The sequence below is a fragment of the Vanessa atalanta genome, chromosome 22 (genome assembly GCF_905147765.1).
Source record: "Vanessa atalanta chromosome 22, ilVanAtal1.2, whole genome shotgun sequence".
Classification (NCBI taxonomy): Eukaryota; Metazoa; Arthropoda; class Insecta; order Lepidoptera; family Nymphalidae; genus Vanessa; species Vanessa atalanta.
The window spans coordinates 8122098-8144719 of record NC_061892.1 but is presented as its reverse complement, the minus strand read 5'-3'; the positions used below and the strand labels follow the sequence as shown (position 1 = coordinate 8144719).

The window sequence follows — 22622 nt, the reverse complement described above, 5'->3', positions numbered from 1 at the left end:
TCCTTGCTGCTTCTGTTAGAGAGCTTGTATCTTTTGATCTTTTGAACTTGACCACAATCGAAATTTCAGGTTCGAATGTGGAAAGTTCGATTGTGACGCTGCCTCGAAATAAAAACATGCAAGGCAATAAATATACATACACCTTAGGCACGGGCAACACGTCTCTGAAGCAGTAGTTTAAAAAAAAAAATGACTTGACAGATTGAGGTCATGCTCACACATATTTGTTAGGGCGAGATGGTCGTTTATACGAAGAATAATTAATCATTGTGAAGCAGTATAAGAAGTCCGATAGGGTAGGTGGGGCTGTATTCAATTTCTTAACAGATTCAGTTTATCAGAATAAAAATGACTTATAATCGCGATATGTGATGGCCTACTCCAAAGGCAGGAAGAGTTAAGATGAATAAATTGGTTGCGAATGAAATCGGTACGGCTTATAAATAAAAATGTATGTTTGTAATTATGGGCAATCAAATAAAAACAAAAAATTTTTTTGTACACCACATTTATAATTCAGTGTAAAAATTAAAATGATCATCAGACACTATTAAAGATTCTATTATGTGATATGGTTTGACAATAAATTCATGAATTCAATGTTATTTGTTCATCGTTTTAATTCTCTGACCAAGAAAACGAGTACGTCTTATTGTTCTGTGTTTCTACATATAACAAAAATAAATTAAATACAAAATAAAGAATGTTTGTAAATTATCACAATAAAATTATTTAGGCACTAATGCTCCGAAATAATATTATTCCGAAACAATTAAAATTTTACGGTTATTTTTTGCGGGCGCTGTCGATATAAATAAATGTATAAATTTTGCCGCCTTTGTCCCAGACGTATTCGGAATACAGAGAAATCTGCCCCTGATAAAACTATCTAGCTAACTAGATAAAGAAATCTAGTTGGTGGTAGGGCTTCAGTCTGTGTAGGTACTCTACCGCCAAACAGACATAAGTAGGTTTTCAGGGTTGGTGGAAAACTGGCGATGTAATGGTAAATATTTCTTTGCTCTGTGTGGGCGATGGAACTGCTCACCATTACTTTTACCCGCTCGACTACCTTCTTTTTATAAAAAAATATATACTAATTATATTTAATTGTTTCAGATACATTCAAAATGCACAAAAGTGAATTGAAGTGAATCGAATAAAATGTGCTAGCGCGACAATGTGCGGTGTCCCTGTGGCTGTGTGTTCTATGTTCGGTCGAGTGACCCGGTGAAGATGGACACGGTCAGATGATCGAGGAGTCAGCCGCGCAAACCACGCAAGCGGCTTATAGGGCGCATCATGGTAAATATCTACACTAGTATTATTAAACTTAAAGCAACTTAGTCTGTATTGCTCTTTCACTGCCACTGAAGCGAATTTGATAAAATTTGGTATAAAGCAAGCTTGAACTTTTTATGCGCATGTTCGGTTAGGACCAAATCGCACAACGTGAGCAAAGCCGCGCGCGCGAAGGCTAGTAACAAATAAATGCATATACAAGCACACAATATAATTACGGTCGCCCATTTATTGTAATGTAATGAATATTAAAAAAAAAAAAACATTTTTTTTATCTATCTTATATGTATGTCAACAACATTTCCTAATTAATTCGATTCGGCATTACTGTAAAAAAATTAACAACTAACTCATCAAAACAACAGAACATATACATACAGAGGTATTGATTGTCTTTTCCTTATTCCATTTTTTGGGGTCAGTTCAGTGCTCATTCTTCTCTATATCTAAGGATATGAATCCTTTATTATTCCATTCTTCTTCCATTCCATTCGTCGATTGTTTTTCGGTCATCATTTTGTCTTATACCGTAAATTATTTATCATTAGCGGTGATTGAAATACTCGTAACATTTTCGATCCCTTGGTAATAATTATTACGAGCACGAAACACCACAGGAAATTAGCAATTATGATGCACCTAATTGATTATACGTCACTCAGAAACCACTGAAAGAGGATGGCGGTTAATGAAAGAGCATCGCTGTGTGGAGGACGTTGACTCTGACTGCCTCTTACAATGGAAAGAGATGACAACTGTCCTGAGATATTCTATTAACACGAGAAAACAACATGTAAAACATAACCAAGAATATCAATGGTTTCAGACATCAGACAGTGAATTCGTAGCCTGTCATGACAGATTACCTCGGCTTTGATAGACAATTTGAATATATCGTACTAAATACATATCATAGTAGGATACAGAAGGGCATAATTTAAAATGTTTATTCGTGACTCATTTTATGTGAATTGTGACTGAAAAAGTTTTATCTTAACGTATAGGGTAACGGATCGTATAGGTACAAGTTAAAACTTGAGGGTACATTTTAGTGCTGATTTGTTTATGTTTATCGAATGTTTAATCCTGTCGGGAACATTTAAAATATATTTTCTGTATTTATGGTGGACTATTTAAGGAATAAATTGGCCATCATTAAACTTCGAAAACTTTAATGGAATATCAAACGATCTTTTCTAAGCGATAGGCCTTTGTACATCAGTAGAATATAACTTCAAGGATATCGTCGAATTATTACAATTATCATCTATTAAATTTGATGTAATGATAAATATATTATCAGACATATTATAATCGATACTCAACTCGTAATATAAATTTCATTATATTATATTTTTTTGTATGTTCGTCCAAAGTGAAATCGAATAAATCTAAAAAAATCAAATCAATTAATTTAATTTTTAACGAAAATGTACTAAGGCAACATAAAATTACAGCAGGTGTTCGGTGAATGGGCGCAAGTTGAGGTGGTGGAACTAGTGAACGATGGATCGGGTCTCGCATTCGGTATCGTCGGCGGTCGATCCTCTGGCGTCGTCGTCAAGAGCGTGCTACCTGGAGGTGTGGCTGACAGGGTATGGTTATTTATGTTTATTTCTACTGTACTTACTTCGCAACATCTGTCTGTCTGTCTCTTTCTTTCTAACTTACATCTATATTTCTATCTTTTTAATTATAAAGTCTTATATTTTATTTTATGGATGAGATAAGAGCCGAGATGGCCCAGTGGTTAGAACGCGTTAGAACTGATGATTTTGGGTTCAAACCCAGGCAGGCACCTCTGAATTTTCATGTGATTAATTTGTGTTTATAATTCATCTCGTGCTCGGCGGTGAAGGAAAACGTCGTGAGGAAACCTGCATGTGTCTAATTTCAACGAATTTCTGCCACATGTGTATTCCACCAACCCGCATTGGAGCAGCGTGGTGGAATATGCTCCAAACCTTCTCCTCAAGGGAGAGGAGGCCTTAGCCCAGCACTGGGAAATTTACAGGCTGCTAATGTAATGTAATGTAAAATGAGATAGATCTTTATATGGAACTTCGAGTTTATACTCAGATCAGTGGTTTGGATACGGGCAAGCATAACATGTTAGTTAACATGATATGAGAATGAAATTCTATTGCAAAAGAAAAGCTATAACCCTATAATATTTAAGAGTTAGTGGTGGTCTGCAATTTATAAAACGGACGAAGCGAATTAATGAATTCTTGATGCTCTGTCTGTAGTCTATTGCGATGGCAGGAGGGGTGACCATAAACAAACCTTAGGTTTACATATTTCTTGCTATTTGCTATTAGCTCTGCTATATTATACACTTTTGACAGTTATTGATTAATACATAAGAGACACTATTACACCTAAACTATATCCACTTTAATTTTAAGCCTAAAGTCCCGATAACAACTTTGATCAATACGTTGTTTTATAAAGAACCCAAAACAAAAGCAAAATAATCACTTATTTAGATCTCGACCAATGATGACGCATCAATTCAAGGTCAAAGTTATTTTTTCTTATCTGCACTATTCCTACCATTGAAATTGACTATACATGTGTACGTTAATCAATCAAGAACAAAAAGCGTTGAACGAATGGATCAATGTTCCATTATTCGAATGATATTGATCAGGTAAATGGAAAACAATTTTATTCCGTTCAACCGAGACACTACGTTATTTCCTTATAGTGTATCACTAATATTATTTTTATGAAAGTTTGTGTGTTAGGTTCTTAATGACGTAAATTACTACGGATTAAGTCTAAAGTATTCATGTATAACATTTTGAATATCGTCAACAATAATAATATTAATATATTTATTGACATACTCTGGAATCGGGATAGTAGAAAAGAGTAACTACTGAGATTCTTGTCGGTTCTTCTCGGTAGAATCTACTTTCCGAAATCTTTTTTCTAGATGATGATTCAAAAGTGCTCTTATGAGCCTAATTGAACAAAGAGTATTTCGATTGGATTTTCATTAATGAAAAGTTGAGGAAAACACATGAATTTATAGGGTTTGACACATTTTCCAAAATGATTTATTGACAACACTAAAGTTCATCAATAGCTGCCAAGGAAAAAGGAAAAGAAAATTGGTTGACAAACGTAGGAGAGAAAGGTACTGACAGACTGATTATCTTTATCTCTATAGGTTTTTTATCTGTTTAATATATAATGATTTTTTCGCCGTTGTGCCTCAATCACGTGAAAAGCACTTAACGTCCGAAAATGGTTATATGTTTATTTTTTTTAATTCCGTTGCTCCGTTCCTCCAATTTTTTTTTAATTCTCAGCAATGTTTATGGGTAATAGGTATCATTATTATTATAAATATATATTTCGGCATTTATGTAATGTTTATTACATTTAAACTAAAAGTTAAAAAACCTGGCTGGAATAACGCGTTACCCGTTTCCCCCGCGTGAAAGTAGGGGGGAGGGTATGTGGCACTCGCCAGTGCCCTGGACGCCGAGCGCGTCCCGATACATCGGAATACCCACTAAAAAACCAGCGGTACCCTCTCCGTCTTATCAGCGGGCGCAACGGAAACGCTTTCGCTACCGTGACGCCCTGACAAAACAAGTTAATCCTAGTTTAACCTTAGAATATAATGAATAATTAAACTATAAATCAAAAGGAATCCCATCCATTTAAAATAGCAATTTTATGGATAAACTATCAGACCCCGAGAAGCGAGTTCGTATGCATTTTCGCTTACACAAAACTGAATAGTATTGTCTGTTCCGAGCCAGTAGACACAATGCTCGAATCATTCGGATTCAAGTCGAAGTGCTCAAATGCGGTCAAGTATCACAGTTTTTCAATTGCTCGCGTAGAATAGCAGTTGTAGAATTTTATAGATATTTTCAGAGGAATAAACAATGAAATACTGAAAAAGATTTTGTATTTAGCTTCGGGAGGCAAATGATAAATGTTAGACAGGTATGATTGACTCTCTGAGAGTAACCAGGAGGCCTGCTCACCTAATATAAAAGTTCTTAGCTCATTCAAGATTTACAGATTGTTACTGTAAATTTTGATGTTAATGAAACATGGCAACTGTCCTATTGTTGAGGTACATCAATTTTTATATTCGCTTGGTTATGTTGGCGTTCTGGGTAGGTACTAGCCACTCTTTAAATACTCTGCTATCAAACAACAACAACAATACTTAGTATTGTTGTCTTCTAGTTGGAGAGGCAAGTAAGGCAAGATTGGTGGCGCATTGGCGATGTAAGACAGTTAATATTTCCTAAAGTGTCTATGGTTGTTCATTCGCCAGTCTGCCTGCATTTATAAAATTAAAAATGAATATCCAGTAATGGGTTGCACGTTTTGTATTACGAGTTTTCATGAATGTTGGCAACCGCTGCCGTCGAGAACGTCTATAACGTAGGTACTATATTTAATTAAAGCTCTCGCCGCAGATGAAAAGGCTTTGTAGGAACTTTGTGAGATAAAAGGAAACCGAAAAATCGGTGCAAAATTCACTCGAATTATAGAGCTTAGTATATACAATGAAACTGTAATAGACTCGTGTCTGTTTGTACGATGTTATTTCAAATAATATTGTGGATTTTATTGTAGAAAAGTTGTAAAAGTAACAACCTCGCTGCTGTGCTAAGGCTAATTTTGAGGGCTCCCGTCACGCTGTGCCAATGCGGATTGTTCCACATGGCAGATGTTCGACCGTCACATGTTTTTCTCACGATGTTTTCCTTCATCGCAGATTATAAGAATTATATAAACAAATTAAGCTAATTAAAATTAAGGTACTCTGAACTATACTTTAAGGTTCAAGTCTTCTAACCATAGGCTCATCAAGACTCTCTATAAGTTTTGTATAAATGTAAAAGAATATTATAATATATGTACGCGCGAGAGAAAAGTGGACTGTATTTTTGGCAAAAAAAGGGGTTGTTACCTCAAAACTCTGGGCTATGACTTGTGAAGACACGTTCTTCTTGGGAGCGCTCCCTTGGTCTTCATACACTCGAAGAACACAGCCAAAGGGATGGGTGATATTATAGGAGAAGGATAAGTCCATTTCACAAGCTAATTTTTAAAAGCGCGGCGCACTCACAAAACACACGTTACCGCGGCTCACACCAGAAGGGAAGAGAAAAAAGGAAGTACGTCATACGTCAAATCATACGCATACACCTAAATACGCTACAATATATAATAAAATCTATTATCAGACGAGTGCTGTGATAGTCCGGTAGATAGAACAAGTGGATCTTAATCGTTGGATAGTTGGTTCAAAACTGGTCTCGGACCACTGTACTTTACGTGTTTGTTTTGTGTCTATAATTTATTTCTCGCCAGTAAGGCGAAGAAGTGAGAAATGTATTTGAATTGGATTAAATATTGCAATTTATATCAACCAACTCAAAAGGTATCAACAACCAAGTAAAGCGTGCAACAAACTATACTTAGTATGAAATTTTGATAAAAGGACCAACTTCAAAAAATACGCCGAGAAAAAAAAATGAAATTCGATCTCTTACAAAAAATTACATCCCGTATTTTTCAACCTTTTTCCAATTAAAATGATACCAAACGGGAAGTATACACTCCGCAAACAACGGAAATGACAGAGTTTATAGGTACCCAAAGGTAATATAAAAATTTCAACCCAAAGGAACCTCCTTCTTTGAAGTCAGTTACAAACCTCCCTAATTTAAGGAGCTCCGTTCAGTAGAGAAACATACAAGAACAATTACGATTATTATAATGTTTGACAAGTTGGTGGTACCTACCTAGACGGGCTTGCACAAAGCCCTGCCACCAAGTGATTAGTGAAAGATTATTCAAGCTATTGACCATTGATGTCGTAGGGTGAAGACATCGCTAAGAACGGATTTTGCGAAACTCCACCTCTAAGAGGATAAAACGGGGCTATAACCATACGGCGGTATAACAATAGGTTTAGCTAGTAAGATACACGTCATATTATCTAAAATAGGACATAATTCAAAAAATATATAAAAATATATAAAACCTTACAAAAATATTCATAACGGTTTATAAAGCCTTAAAAGCCCCAGTCGTTAACGTTTTACACTAGGCAAATAAAAAAATAAAAATATAAACAAAAATTTCAATCCATCATACGTGAATGCTATGAAGCTATTTAAAATTCAGTTCTTTGAAATTGTATGCGTCGTATTTTTAAATTAATAGCGGTAATGAAAAGTTTATTTAGATTACTAGTTTTATAATTCAGGGACTTGATTTAAACAATTTTTTTGTGTACATAGTATGCTATTTATAGTGTAATACACACCTATTGTATACAGGACGCAAATTTTACTAACAAATTGTCACTGTATTGCAACCGTTCAGCCGTTTCCTATTTTACTTACACAACGATCCAATTGCGGTTCAGTCAAAGTTGGACCGGAATATAATCGGGATGGTATTATAATCGATATAAGTTAGTAGAATTGCCTCCTTAGTACATTTTGTTTCCATCGTTGTAAAAAGTGTAGGATTTTCTGTAGTTTCCGCCAGGGCTGGCAATCTAGGCAATAATTTTGATGCTAGGCATTTATATAATTTATGCTGTGTCCCGGTGTATGGTGAGTATGCCTGTGTCATTAGAGGCAAGTGGATTATATATATACTAATATTATATATGCAAAAAAAACTGTCTGTCTGTTGCTCTTTCGCGACTAAACTACTGAAACTAATTTGATATAATTTAGTATGAAGCAAGCTTGAATACCAAGGTTCTTTTTATGAATAATAATAGACGTTCAACCGCAAAACGCGAGCGTAACTGTGGGCGACAACTAGTTTTAAATCCCTTCCTTAGTAGCGCATTGATAGTGTACAGTCCTTAAACTACTTTTGTAGTGATACTGTCTTGATATGATAACTTGATTATGAAAAATAATGTAATTGAAGTTTTTGTAACGAATATTTTTACCGTGGCTTACAGTAAACTGGCAGAAATCGTCACGCCAAGGAAAATTTATGGGAGTATAAGTCCAGGCATCCTATCACCTCTCTCTCTCTTTCTCTCTCTGTTTCTGTCTTTTTCTATTATATACGGTTTTATATTACAATATTGAAACTTATTAGTTGTTGTTTTATTCAGATGAGATTTTTAGTTGCAATTTTAATTCTTGTCTCTCAATTATTTCTCGAAATTTCTTAATTTATTTCATCGTGTTTAATAATTACGACTTAATACACGGAGATTTAATTATATATAGAAAAACTTATATTAATTTAATAGTGTAACGCTATACGTTATTCTGAAACGTCAAGTCACTGAAGCAGTGGTCAGTAAATCCTTCTGAGCTTCGAAACGACCGCAGTCCTATTCCGTGCCATTTCCGTTTCCTATCTTCGCTAGTATACCGTGTTTCATAGAGTTAGTCTATCTGTGGAAATTGGATTTTGTGGAATTTGTAATGACTTCACTTCCTAACACTTTGATTTGAAATATTTATAGGCAAACACCAATGGTCAGCCATATTCGTATGCCGTGACGGCAAAGTTATCGCTTTTTAATCCATTGTGTGTATGGCGAATATTATATAGGTAACAAAACTTGAAATTTCTATAAACATTTATATATATATATTAATGCGCCACAAACCTTAGGAACTAAGATGATATGGCCGAGATGGCCCAGTGGTTAGAACGCGTGCATCTTAACCGATGATTTCGGGTTCAAACCCAGGCAGGCACCACTGAATTTTCATGTGCTTAATTTGTGTTTATAATTCATCTCGTGCTCGGCGATGAAGGAAAACATCGTGAGGAAACCTACATGTGTTTAATTTTCGACGAAATTCTGCCACATGTGTATTCCGCCAACCCGCATTGGAGCAGCGTGGTGGAATATGCTCCAAACCTTCTCCTCAAAGGGAGATGATGCCTTTAGCCCAGCAGTGGGAAAATTTACAGGCTGCTAATGCTAATGCTAATGCTAAGATGTTATGTCCCCCGTATCTGTAGTTACAATGAAACACAGAAATACTAAGTATTGCTGTTAGCAGTTGAATATCTATTACGTACCCGGAGGGACTAGCACAAAGCCCTTCCACCAAGTAAGTCCTACTACGATATAAATTATATCGATTTTACACCCTATTTATTTATTGGTTTACTTTAATTAGAAATTATTTAAATAACCATCAATTTCGATGTTTCACATCTGACTCCGATCTGACTGATCCGGGCGTCTCGTGACGACTATATTTTTTTTTGAATATCGAACATGAATGTTCTTCCAATTCCTCTGAGACATAATTTGCATTTATACGGGATCCTGCTATCCGATCTCAATACCCAGCGAACGAGTATATATTGGATTCAATGACGTTTTCCTTCGAACGAGCTGGAATAAATGTCTCGCTCTCTTACAATTGTGCAATGTATGAAACGTATGTGCATCTCTTTCTAACAATAATGCTTTCATACCGTTTTGAAATTTGTTGCCTCTTTTGTAGAAGTATCTTTTAAAGGTTATATTGATTAACTATTATAAATCATATGAAGTAAAATATAAGATACTCAAAAATGAAATTATTCTTCCAAAATTATAGGAAACCTTTTTCGTGCAGAACCTTTTTTATTAAATGCTTAAAATAACAAACATACAGCTTAATGGCTATGATGCTGGCGAACAAAATTTTCATACGATTTGCTCATGTGGTAATATATATATATATATATATATATAATAAATCAGCATCAGCGGCAGCGATACATTGTCCATTGGTTATAATCGTTCTGGAACGCAAGAATACTACATTATCACGGGACGTGGTTATGAAAATGTAAATAAAGTCCGTCATTTAGCTTGTAATGAATCTGGGTAATAAAAAAAAATGCCAAATAAAATGATAGATTTCAAGCTGTAAGAAGAAACCTTAATAATATTTTATATCTGATTTTGTGTATTGAGACAATTCACTTTAGATAAGTTTTACAACAATTGGTATAGAATATACAAAGATAGTATTATAACACACAAAAATGTTGGCGTACAAAATAAAAATAAAAAAATCGATTCTTAACAGTTATCATTTCAATATTATTGAAACAAATTAAATTAACTTTAAAAACATTGTCCGCCTTCTTGCACTCCAAAAAAAGGTTGTAAAGAATAATTGCCTGAGCAAATATATAATAGCGTCAGTTTTTGACAACTATTATAAGTTATTTATTATGTTCATTAAGAGGACTACAAGAGCTAAGTGCCCTTGAGAATCGCACGCACACACTTACAAAATCGACAAAAACGGCAAGCCCGTGTACTAAGGGTTAAGCGAGGTAACGAGATTACGCCCAAATATTCTAATAGATGGCGTCAAACCGAGCGACGTAAGATCAATCATAAATCTCATAAAAAATAGATAGGACAACAGAATTATTTTTATTTCTTTCGATGTTAGTTAACAAATGATTATAAAATAAAACTGATTCAATTAAACTTACAATATTTTTATTTATATTTTGTATACAATAAAATAGACAGTTTTAACCTTTTTTTTCTATTATTTATATTATTAGACCACAATTAGTTCTTATACTAAATATTGAAACATACCAATTTTTAACATTTTATAAAAGTTTAATGATCTATTTATATAATAAAATCGTAAGTGTTCGAAATCTGTAGTGTAGTGACCGTGGGGTAACATATAGCGTAGTATTTGTTCGTTTTATTAATATTGGTTCATAAAGAAAAAATATATATTCAATTAAAAAAAAAAAAATCTAAATATTTACTAGAAAAAAATGTTGTCAATTCGATTTGGTTGAATCATTGATGAATGAAAGGTTAATCATAATAGGTTTAATCATAAATCTCATAAAAATAGATAGGATATTATTTGTATTGCTTTTGACTGTTATTCGAAAATGATTAAAAAATAAAACTGATTTAATTAAACTTAAAATATTTTTATTTATATTTAGTATTACAAAAAAAAAACATTTAGTGTTAATTTTTTTTATTTAATTTCACTTGTATGTATTAATGTTATTACATATGTCCTGGAATCTTGGAATAAATATTACACCCACTTTCAGCTGAAAGTTGGCTCACATATTTAATCTCGATGACAATGCACGATTCATGAATTGCTGCTATATTCAATCCAATATGGCGGACGTTACAAAAAAATTTAAATTTATGAATTACGTACAAATGACACTTCTAAATATTCTAGTTCTCTGGTTCACAACAATTAAATTTTTTTTGTTACGACTTTACTTTTTTTTATTATTATTAAAATTAGTTCATACATAACTTTAATTCTTATTATAAACAATCGATAAAATTAAACTCTTACGCAATATAAATAGCTTCCGTGTTATTGTTTTCGACTTTCTTTATTCTGTAAAAAATAAATATATGTTAGTAATTACATTTTTATTAATTATAAAATTATGTATTTAAAAAATATGTATCTTAATATGTCATAGTAGTTATAATGAAAAAAAAATGCTTCGAGTTCATGGGGATCGAATGTAGTCACTTGATCCCCATGAAAGTCAATTGATGTTTTCCTTCCTTTGACCAAATACTCTATCGTAATTATTAAGAATGGCTCGAAAAATCTGATTATATGCGAACTGATTGCACATTTTTCTAATAGATGTTTTCAATATTCATAATTTATAAAAAAAAAATATGTTTACTAATTAAATACTCTTACCTTTTAATATCGTTCATATGTATGTTCGGCGCTTGATTTATATAAAAGTTTTTTAGTTTTCCTCACGCGTTTCACTTTATTTCCCATATTTACACAATTAAAATTTATAACAAATAATATAATAAAAAAACAAATGCCTAATTACTACTACACTATTTTAAGTTAATATATTTATTTACAAGAAAGAATAAAATTTATTATAAGAAAACATGAAACAATGAATTTACAATTAAAATTACAAAAAAATATCTCGTAACGTAATGAATGATGCGGCGAAAAGGTCGACACGTCTGTATAGCATCAGGCCTCGGCCGGCATTGTCTGTACACGGCGTTTACGCACACATGCGTACGCATTTTGTTCGAAAATAAGAATATCGGATTTAAAAATAATCTATTGATTTTACTAAAAAAGTGACACCCAGGTTAAATAGTATATTGCTTGTAGAATAATCTGACAAAAAACCAGAATTATGGAACGTATATAAGTATAGTTATTATTGATTAAAAGATCTTTTTAGAGGTAACTTTGTGATTTTTTTCTATCGTACCAAATTAATTACATCATGTTTTCAAAATAACAAATACTTAGCATGTATCCTGAAGATTATCATATATTTTTTTCATTTGTTTTACTGCATTGGATCATATACTTTTTTGCATTATAAAACTTGCATTTAGCTCATGTAGTCCCCTTAACAGAATTAAAAAAAAAAATTACCATAAATTCTTATTTTTACTCATATATAGTTTATTATAGTTTCATTATATAGTTTCAATGCGAACTCTTTGAATTTCCTCATCCCAACCTGAAAGTGGCGTTAGACCTAGGTATAAGAGACAGCCACCCTTACGGTGGCGAAAACCAATCTTCTAATCCAATTCACCCAAGAAGGGTTCGAGCTAGGCAGACAGCAAAAGGCGATATCAATTTCACACGTATTTTTTCACTATGGTAACCCTAAACTGACATAAAAATTCAAGCGAAAAGACATTATGATAAAGTTACTTTTTTAAATATCATATTGTTTATTTCAAATCGGTAGATGGTCTAACAAATATATCATCTGATAGTAAGAGGTCAACGATGGCTAAAAACATTGGTACTGTGAGAAATATCTTCTTGCTTGTTCTTCTTTGTACGGGCTTAAATTAAAAAATACAAATAAAGACAAAATCGACTATTTTGATGAATATATTTTAAGTCTTATTATTTATTTATATGATAATTATAATTATAAATTTGTTTATCTTCATTAAATATTTTAAAGGACACAATTTAGAAAAGTATCTCCCAAGCCATGACAAACGAAACTGTTTTCGAAGCAGTGAAAAGTTTTTAATGTGGAAATTTATGCAAAGGTAATTTTAGAGTTTGCCTAAAACGAAATAAGGAATACATTAACATGATTTAATTCTATAATTTCCGTAATAAAAAACTAGATTTTTTCCGAAAATCCGGATAAAATCAACTTACAAATCTTCCCTGTTCACAATTTTACGATGATAAAACTTTAAACTAAAATGATTTTTACTGTTATGGTATTAAGCTACTTCATTTAATCTTGATGCAATTCTGATGTATTTTCAACAAAATTCAGATAGTCCTCGTAAAAGGCTTTCATATACAGGCCAGATATTTTCGTATTATTCCGGATTTACAAGCACAACGACCCGTTGGAGTGGAGGCTCTCATGTGAACAGAAAATCCAATTAAATCAAATCTCTTAAAATGCTTTACTATTTGAAAAATAATTTAACGATTAACAAAAGCAACGTAATTTTGACGCAACTGTTTTTGCCCGCGTAAATCAAAAGCGATTGATACCACTTCGTCATTCAATCCAAAGTTTCGACTGTCAGTGTTATCTATCAACAAAACGTCCACAAATCCATATTCATAATTCGTAAAAGTTTGACCCGAGAAGGCCCAGTTGTTAGAACGAGTGCATCTTAACCGATGATTGCGGGTTGAAACTCAGGCTAGCATCACTGAATTTTCATGTGCTTAATTTGTGTTTATAATCGGCGGTGAAGGAAAACATCGTGAGGAAACCTGCATGTGTCTAATTTCAACGAAATTCTGCCACATGTTCAGAACCTTTGCCCAGCAGTGGGAAATTTACAGGCTGTTACCGTGTTTATAAGTTGATAGGAGATATGTAGACTTTTTCTAATTAATTCAGAACAGCCGCTTTTGCGGTATAAATTACATAACAAGAACATCCTCGCATCGTCTCGTGGAACTCGAACTTAAATGAATGACTAATTTATATTATTCGTATACACATCTGAGCGAATCTGAGCGAAAATCGAAGCGAGCGAAATCTGAACGCGCATTTATATGCGCGTTCAGATTTCTTATAACATATAAATGTTACTGTAAAAGCTCGAACTACGGTAAATCTTAAGATTTTCCAGTAAAACCTAAGATTTACCGATTATGAAATGTCCATAAAACTTTGGGATTCGAACTTTTACCATCATTCACTTGGTAAATCTTAGTATTTACATGTTAGGTTATGTTGGAATGGTAAAAGTCCGAAAAAGGCATCCCTTTATAATAGTTCGAGCTTTTACAATAACATATATACATATAATATAATAATCTTTAATTATATTTAACGTAATAATTGTATCACTAAAAATTTGACCGGCAAATGTGAAAAATCAAAATTAATAGTAATTAAAAAAATATATGTATGATTCACGTAAAGCAATAAACGAATGTGATGTACAAAAATAAACCATTTTTGAGATTTTTACGGTGGAATAATGGTGAGAGTGCCAAAATATCTTCTAACTACATACATGCAAGAGGAAAATTGAGGATTAAAAGATTATGGATTCCGTAGCCGGCTACCGGAAATAGCTTGTCACTCGTGTAAATAATTATTAAATATTATATTATAAGATTTTTCTCATTGTAATATTGTATTTATAGGATTTTTATGTCAGAAATAAAATACATGTGAATCATGGATGATTGAGTGGATGACAAAGAGGTGCTTGCACAGATCCTACCACCAGTAGAATTATAATGATTACCACCTTAATTGTGATAAAAGTTATGAAGTCAATAAAGAGAAAATCAAATAACAAAATTAAATGGAGAAATAGTCGTTTGTAAAATAAATGTAATTTTGTTATTATTCAAATAATATATAACAACGAAGTATACAGTTTGCGGGCTACGTTCTTTAAGGAAGTAGATAGTTGGACTATGCACTTGTGTTTATGGATTCGCTTGTCAGCTATAACATTTCTTATGGAGATGGATTTTTTTTGAGATTAGGTCGAAATAGTGCTGATGGACATTGAACTATTATTCACAGTAAAGTCAACATTCGAAAGAAGTGGTAGCCTGCGGCTTCACTCGTAGCTTAAGGGTTTGATTGTCAGGTTTTGGTTATCAAAATTTTGTCTGTCTTTCGAGCTTGCTTCAAACTGAATTTCACCAAATTTGGTTCAGTGGCTTAGTGGGCAAGCAAATTTGCCTCCTGATGGTAAGTGGTCACCACCATAGACAATGGCGTTGTAAGAAATATTAACTGAGCATTCTTTACGTCGCCAATGCGCCACCAACATTGGGAACTAAGATGTTATGTTCCTTGTACATATACTTATACTGGCTCACACACCCTTCAAACCGGAATACAATATAAATAAGAAGTAATATTTCTTACACCGCCTTTGTGTATGGGCGGTGGTGACCACTTACCATCAGGTGACCCATATGCTCGTCCGCCAACCAATGCCATAAAAAAAATGACGACTTCAAATTGCACAAAAGGGCTCACTTGACTACAGCATATGATGATGAAGTGAGCAGATAGTGAATCTCCTGTTCTTGTGTATAATGTGTACCTATCTTGTCACGTCAATAGTATACATTTAAAGCGGATGAAACTGCGAGGCGGAGTTGATAATAGCTTCACCATGAAATTTATAAAGCTTAAAACATAAAAATCTTCACCACCTATTTTATCCCGATGCAAACATTGATTCCCAAATGCAAACTTCCAATCTCCTAGTCACACTTTAAAGGGATGATTTCCGGGATAAAAACTAACCTCTGTCCTTTCCCGGGACCTAACCTATATCCATAACGAATTTCATCTCAATCGGTTGAGCGGTTTTAGCGTGAAGAGGTAACAGATAGAGTTACTTTCCCATTTATAATCTTAGTAGCGATATACTAATTCCTTCTCTGAACCACGCCGCAGCTTTTAGTGTAAGTTTATGTATATTAATTTAGTGTTTTTTTTTTTTTAATTTAGGCTCTACAAAAATAATCGTGAAATGGTTTTTTAGTTTCTTTGTTGTACGCGCCTCTTTTTAACGTCATATCTTTCTCTTACAGATAATGAGAACTGTATTAGCTAACCTAATTCCCTTTAACAAAGGCATAACAAGGGATTTGTTTATCTTAATACGAGTTTGTTAACATAAAAACGGTTTGTTATCTTCTGTAAGCGCTCGACTGCACGTGAAGGCGACGAAGAATTTTCATATTGCATTAAATTTTGTATGAAAACTTAATAAGTTTTAGTAGGTACCTATAGTTATTAATTTTGAATATAGTCTAGAATAGATGTCGTCTTTTGAATATAATAATTTTGTCTGAGGTCCAAAATTCATGTGGTGCAATATGATATAATTTTCAATCGTGGCAAAGTTCGGTCAATATTTTTGGTGTCTTTATGAAACAATAAAAATATCCCAATAAATAATAATACGAATAAATCTATTTTGTTAAACTTGCACCAATATTATCGGCACCTCAGTTCCCACCACTATCTTACTCTACTTATTTATTAACCTGTACAAGTTCTTCCTTCTAGGCCTGTCAGTCTTTAATTGATTCCTGAAACAATTTCAAACGCTTGCTTTGAGGCTCAACAAATTTATCATTCTATCGAATCTGGAGAAATCCAAAACTATTTAATCTTGAGAAAAAAAATCTTACTAAATAAGTACAGATGATAACTTTTGTTTTGGTTGTATATTTAATTTAAATAAATAAAATTACTCGACTTAAATTCAATATAATTATCCCACAAAAAACATTTTTATGTAATATGTTGACCAAGACGTGACCACGAGGCTTGCACTGCTAAACAGTTGTCAGATCTCATGTTGAGCCAAGCTTCTAGCTCTTCAAAAACCTTAGTCAAAATAGCTTAGCTTGACCATTTTGCTACATGCATGTGAATACATGGGCGTAAGGTTAAATATTTATCCACAGTTAATTACTTTTCTGTTATAAAATAGTGTTAGTAACGAAACGAAAAAAGCTTCGAGAAAAGGTAGGTAGTGCCCTTGCGCTTCTAAAGGTAGATTGGGACGAGAACTCCAAATTAATGAAATATCAAGGCAAAGCAAAATAAATAGAGAAATTAATGCACCAAGTCTATTTATAGTGGTCGTAGGTATTATAACTATAATACTGTTTCCGGTACGAATTCATCAATAGAAATCTGTGACTCGTTAAGCAAATAAAGCCGTTGGTCCACCGACTGATCTATTTACGGTCGTATCCTATCAACCTATGATAATAAGGGAATAGGAAGAACGCCTGTGTTCGCGTAAACACTCGCGAACTATAATAGATCTAACACCGTCGTACAAATTGACCGCCGTGACGGAAATTAGGCCAGGCTATTTTAATAAATGAGAGCCGCGAGTGCTCAGAATACCTGAGTCTTAGTTGAAGACTGTAAATACAAACCCGAGTGAGAACGAGAACCATCAACTTCATGTGGTTATAATTCGTCTTGTGTTTAGGGATAAAGAAAAAAATTCTTGACGTATGAAAATTTGTCAAATGTGTATTCAACAAACCGTATTGGAGAGGGGGTCTCATTCCTCTCGTAAGACAATTACAGTCTGATACTTTACTTAATTTTTAATGTAAAACATGAATTTATTGGCTAATAAAAGTATGTTACTATATGAAAAGTTTTTTTACAGGATGGCCGCTTACGCAGCGGCGATATGCTGCTCCGTATTGGCGCGGTGTGCGTCGTCGGGATGTGCGCTCGGCAAGCCGCAGCCGTGCTCCGGCAGTGCGGGGCCTGTGTGCGGTTGTTGGTTGCGCGGCCTGCACACAGTAACACATTGCAACCGACATTACAAGTAGGTTGTTTTTTATTCCTGTGATCTGTGCATTCTCATTTGAGTAGATCGGATGCCACTTTATATTTGTACTGTTCGATTCAAGTTAAAAGTTTATTTTAAAAATTTAGATCGGCTAATATAGACTACGTGGGTTTGAATTGTAAGCTCCACCTATAAACATACCTACTCGAAAAAATTTAACGCCTAAAATTAATCGCAGCTCTAGAATCATTTTCTTAGCAGAAGAATAGAAGAGTATTGTTATATATTATGTATTTAATATTTCTATATATATATTTCGGTATGTAAATGTATGCAAATACAAAACAATTTTTGCTCCTTATTCGTACAAAAATTAAAGTTCTTATTAAAGGTCGTCTTGAAGATATTCGTGGCTGTAATAAGTGCGCCTTTGCAGATTCATACGTTAATTGTAAATTTAAATGTGAATCTAAATTGTAAAATATTTAGATATAATTTCTATGTAATAAAGCTCTTCCATTCTATTTTATGTGCTATTGTCTATCACTTTAGGGGCCGTGCTGATTCGTCATTTTTTCATAATTTTATAATTACTAACTCAATGATATGTTAACAATATAGATTTGGAATATATATCACCTTTCTTAATATACTGTATAATCAAATATCAACACATACATGAAAATGATTTTTGTTCATGTTATAATGGTAGGTGTACTAGCAAATAACCACTTGATAGTAAGTGATCACTAATGCCAGAAGACATTGTTTTTTTAAGAATTAATAATCATTCCTGATATCACCGATGCGTCAACAACAGCTTAGTTCCCAAGGTTGATGCCGTTCCTTATAACTGTAGTTACGCTGGCTTACTCAGTCTTCAAACTGGAAAATAACTATACTTATTGCCTACTCTGACGTGCTTGCACAAAACCTTTCAACCAAGAAAAAGATAACACTCAGAAATACGAGATTGATTGTTGTTTGACTTATTTGTATCTTCAATGGCTGTAGATTCCGATCCAGGAATAAAAGTCATTATTGGACCAATAATAAGTTTTCTATCAAGAGATCAGTGTTATGTTACATATACATTTGCAACAGTCTGAAGTTAGTTGGTTTGTCTTCACACAATAGGATCCAGTCCCATTTCCAGAGCACCAGTTCGTACAAATTGTATTTTGCCATGATTAATTTTACCCTGAATAATTTATACGAATAAGAGCACGAATCCTATTTATTATGTCACCGTATTGAAAAGGCCTATCTTTAATTTATACGAACGCTATTTATAAAGGAATTCTGGACGTGTTTCAATGAGACTAGTTATACCTTGCAACACACGACTGATTCACATCGCCGAAAACGTGACGTCATTATTTGTCATTAAAATACTATATTTAGTTACAAAAAATGATTATCTTAAGCAGTTATCTATTATGTAATTTTCTTACTTAAATGTAAAGCAGCCCCAACGCTCCATTTCTAAAAGCCTCTTCTATTGAAGAGGAGAACTCAGAACCTTTTTCATCACTCTTTGTTAACGGTTTTACGAGTCTCAGAAGATTGAGGCATTTTAAGTAATATTTGCCATTTTCGCGTTGATGTTTTTCTTTACTTAAAATTCTATAAAAGGGTATATTTAAGAGTATCAAAGTACCGCTTATATATAAATATAAATAAATCGTATGTCATCTTACTTCCGAGCTACAAATAAATGATTCGACGGCCATTGTTGTGAAATCTAACGGCGTATTCACATGTGTTGGTGAGCAAGCAGGCGGATTTACAAGTGACAACCACCACCACAACACAGGTGAAAATTTCCGGCCTTGAAAAGCTGCAGCTATTGTTATCCACTATAAACACCATTAGAATGTAGTAGTAGCGTATTCATTCCTTAAAGGCCGGCAACGCACCTGCAAGCCCCCCGGTGTTGCCATGTCCATAGGCGGTGGTAATCACTTTCCATCAGATGAGCCTCCTATTCGTTTGCCCCCTATAACATAAAAAATATATATATATATATAGAGCAATATATATGTATTTTTAGGAGAAATAATATTCTTTATTACAATAAATATAAAAAATAAAAATAAAATTAAATAAAAATTACAACTTATATTAACCAAACAATACACTATCAACCGTTAATTTGAATGCAAAAATGATTAAAACGCTCGTCATGAAAGCGAAGGAGCAAGAGCCCCTTGAGCGGATAGGCAACTATTTTTATGACTGCTGTTGTATGACGTCACGGCAACGTATTTAAGTGATTAAGACAAACCATTGTTTTTCTGGTACATTAAAATGTCATCAAATAACCCAATTTCTAGTAGATAAGGCTTTAAGACTTTTTTCTTAAATAAGTACATAACATTTAACATTAAATTTTATATAGAATAAGTTTTTATTTTCGGCACATTCGAACAAAATGATATAAATTATATTTAATTACATTGAAGCTATATATACATACGTATAAATATATATATACGTATGTAACGTATATATATATATATACGTATGTATATAGGCAACATTGCGGTCCGATTCTGGTGTGACTGTGGCGCCATGTACACGAAGGCTTACGCTTGCCTAATTCATACACACGAATTGTGGTTACAATTCAAGTATTCATACAATCGACACATATTGCTTGTTCCTTCGTGATCCCAAGACGACCTATTATCTAGGAAATGGAACTCTAATAAGTAATAAGTAATAAATAATACTAATGAATGTAATTACAACACATTTGCAGAAGAGTTTTGTGGCGTATTGACGAAATAATTGATAGTAAATTTTTCTTGCAGTGAAATTGTTCATGAACAATGGTGAGCACTTACGATAAGGAGACCCGTTTGTCAGTTTTCCTATCTATCGTAAATAGAATATACTAAAATATACACGAATAAGTATGTAAAACCAATTACCATTTGTGGCTCATTTGTTCCACAGTGTTAAAATCCAAGTATAGAAGAATCAAGACTGCTTGAAAAAAAATAAGCTTATATACATAATTTCTTACTCGTGCCGGTTGACGTTGAGTATTTCCTTCGCCTCGAGCTTCTTGGTATAGAATTATTGTCAATGTCTATCACAGATGTAAAATTTCAACTCCGTAGGATAAGAGGAAATGGTTCTAAAACAGCTTATAGGATCAGAACTAAACAGGCACTGCAAGTTATAATAGATAGATACGCTGATAATTACCTGATTTCAGGTCTCTATGCTTCAGACGGGGTTGTTTTTAGTGTGAACTTCACAGGTCGCATTTTCTTCTACAGTTGTTTCTCTATAAGAACGTCATGTAAGCGAGCTTTGCAGATATTTTGAGAATTATGATGATAATGTAATAATCTGCCAGGAAAACGATGATGGTGTTTTCCTGGCAGATATTGGCAACAGCGTCCAAACTCAAGAGAAACTAGCCAACTATGGAGAACATATTACAGTACACCAGTGTCTGTCTCTAAACTCTGAGCTGTTACTAAGAATTTATTAACTGAAATACCAATAACCTTTTATCGCTATGACTGATATACAGTAGTGTTGTTAGCATTTTAAGTCTCAAATCATAGCTACGATCAAATCAACTTTATATAATGTATGTTTATATATTATATAAGCATAGATATTTTTTTGCCAATGGTATGGAACTCAGATTTCACTTGGCTAGCTGCCATTTGTTTAGCCAAACAAACGTTTAACTTATTGTTTAATATGTCAAGGTAAAATACGTTACAGTATTCTTGTTCGTCAAACTTATATTAAAGTTTTACAAAATATCTAAAGTTTAGCTGCAGGATATATCCGATATGAGTTTAAAAACAAATAAAGAAGACGATATATTGGTAAAGCATAGATAGAGGCTAAACGAATAAACGTGGGGCGTTATTAAGATTTTGCATTGATTTTTATTTTCTAACGGTTAAAGTTTTGGTTTTTAATTTGCGAAGTTTTTTAAGCGTAGTTTTCAGAGTTTAAATTTTCGGTATCATCGATGATTACTTTTACTTGGTGATAGAGCTTTCTGCTCTTCTGGGATGGTAATTTCTACTGATTAAATATTCTACCGCCAAACAGCAATACTTAATGTTGTGTTCCTTTTTGAAATGTAATGGAGCCAATGAAACTACAGGCATAAGTGACTTATCGTCTTAGTTCTCAAAATTGGTGGCGCAGCCTTCAAACCGAAACACAATAATACTGGGCACTGCTGTCTTGTGGTAGAATATCTGATAAGTGGGTGTTATCTAAGCAGAAAGGCAGGCACAAGGCCCTACCACCAAGTTACAGTACCATCTGTTCACATATTAGATCCTACCGAGAAGAAGTAGTCAATCTTTTCCACCGTTCCAACTACAGAGTATATCAATCACGTACAATTAAATTTATATATCCTGCCTAGAAATCAACAAATACTAATTCTACGCTTTTTATCATTAAAATAATCTTATTATTATATATATTATTATTAATATAATAATACATATGATTATTT

At 33.3% G+C, this 22622-nt stretch overlaps 1 protein-coding gene across 1 annotated transcript in view; it reads left to right on the top strand.

The window, feature by feature from the left end:
- LOC125072619 overlaps positions 1-22622 on the top strand; it is a 188665-nt gene that overhangs the window by 20875 nt on the left and 145168 nt on the right. The window contains exons 2-4 of the mRNA XM_047683252.1: positions 1120-1305; positions 2760-2897; positions 17987-18151. Of these exons, the coding sequence (XP_047539208.1) occupies positions 1303-1305; positions 2760-2897; positions 17987-18151 (306 nt within the window). The 5' untranslated portion in view covers positions 1120-1302. The remainder of the gene's footprint in view (positions 1-1119; positions 1306-2759; positions 2898-17986; positions 18152-22622) is intronic.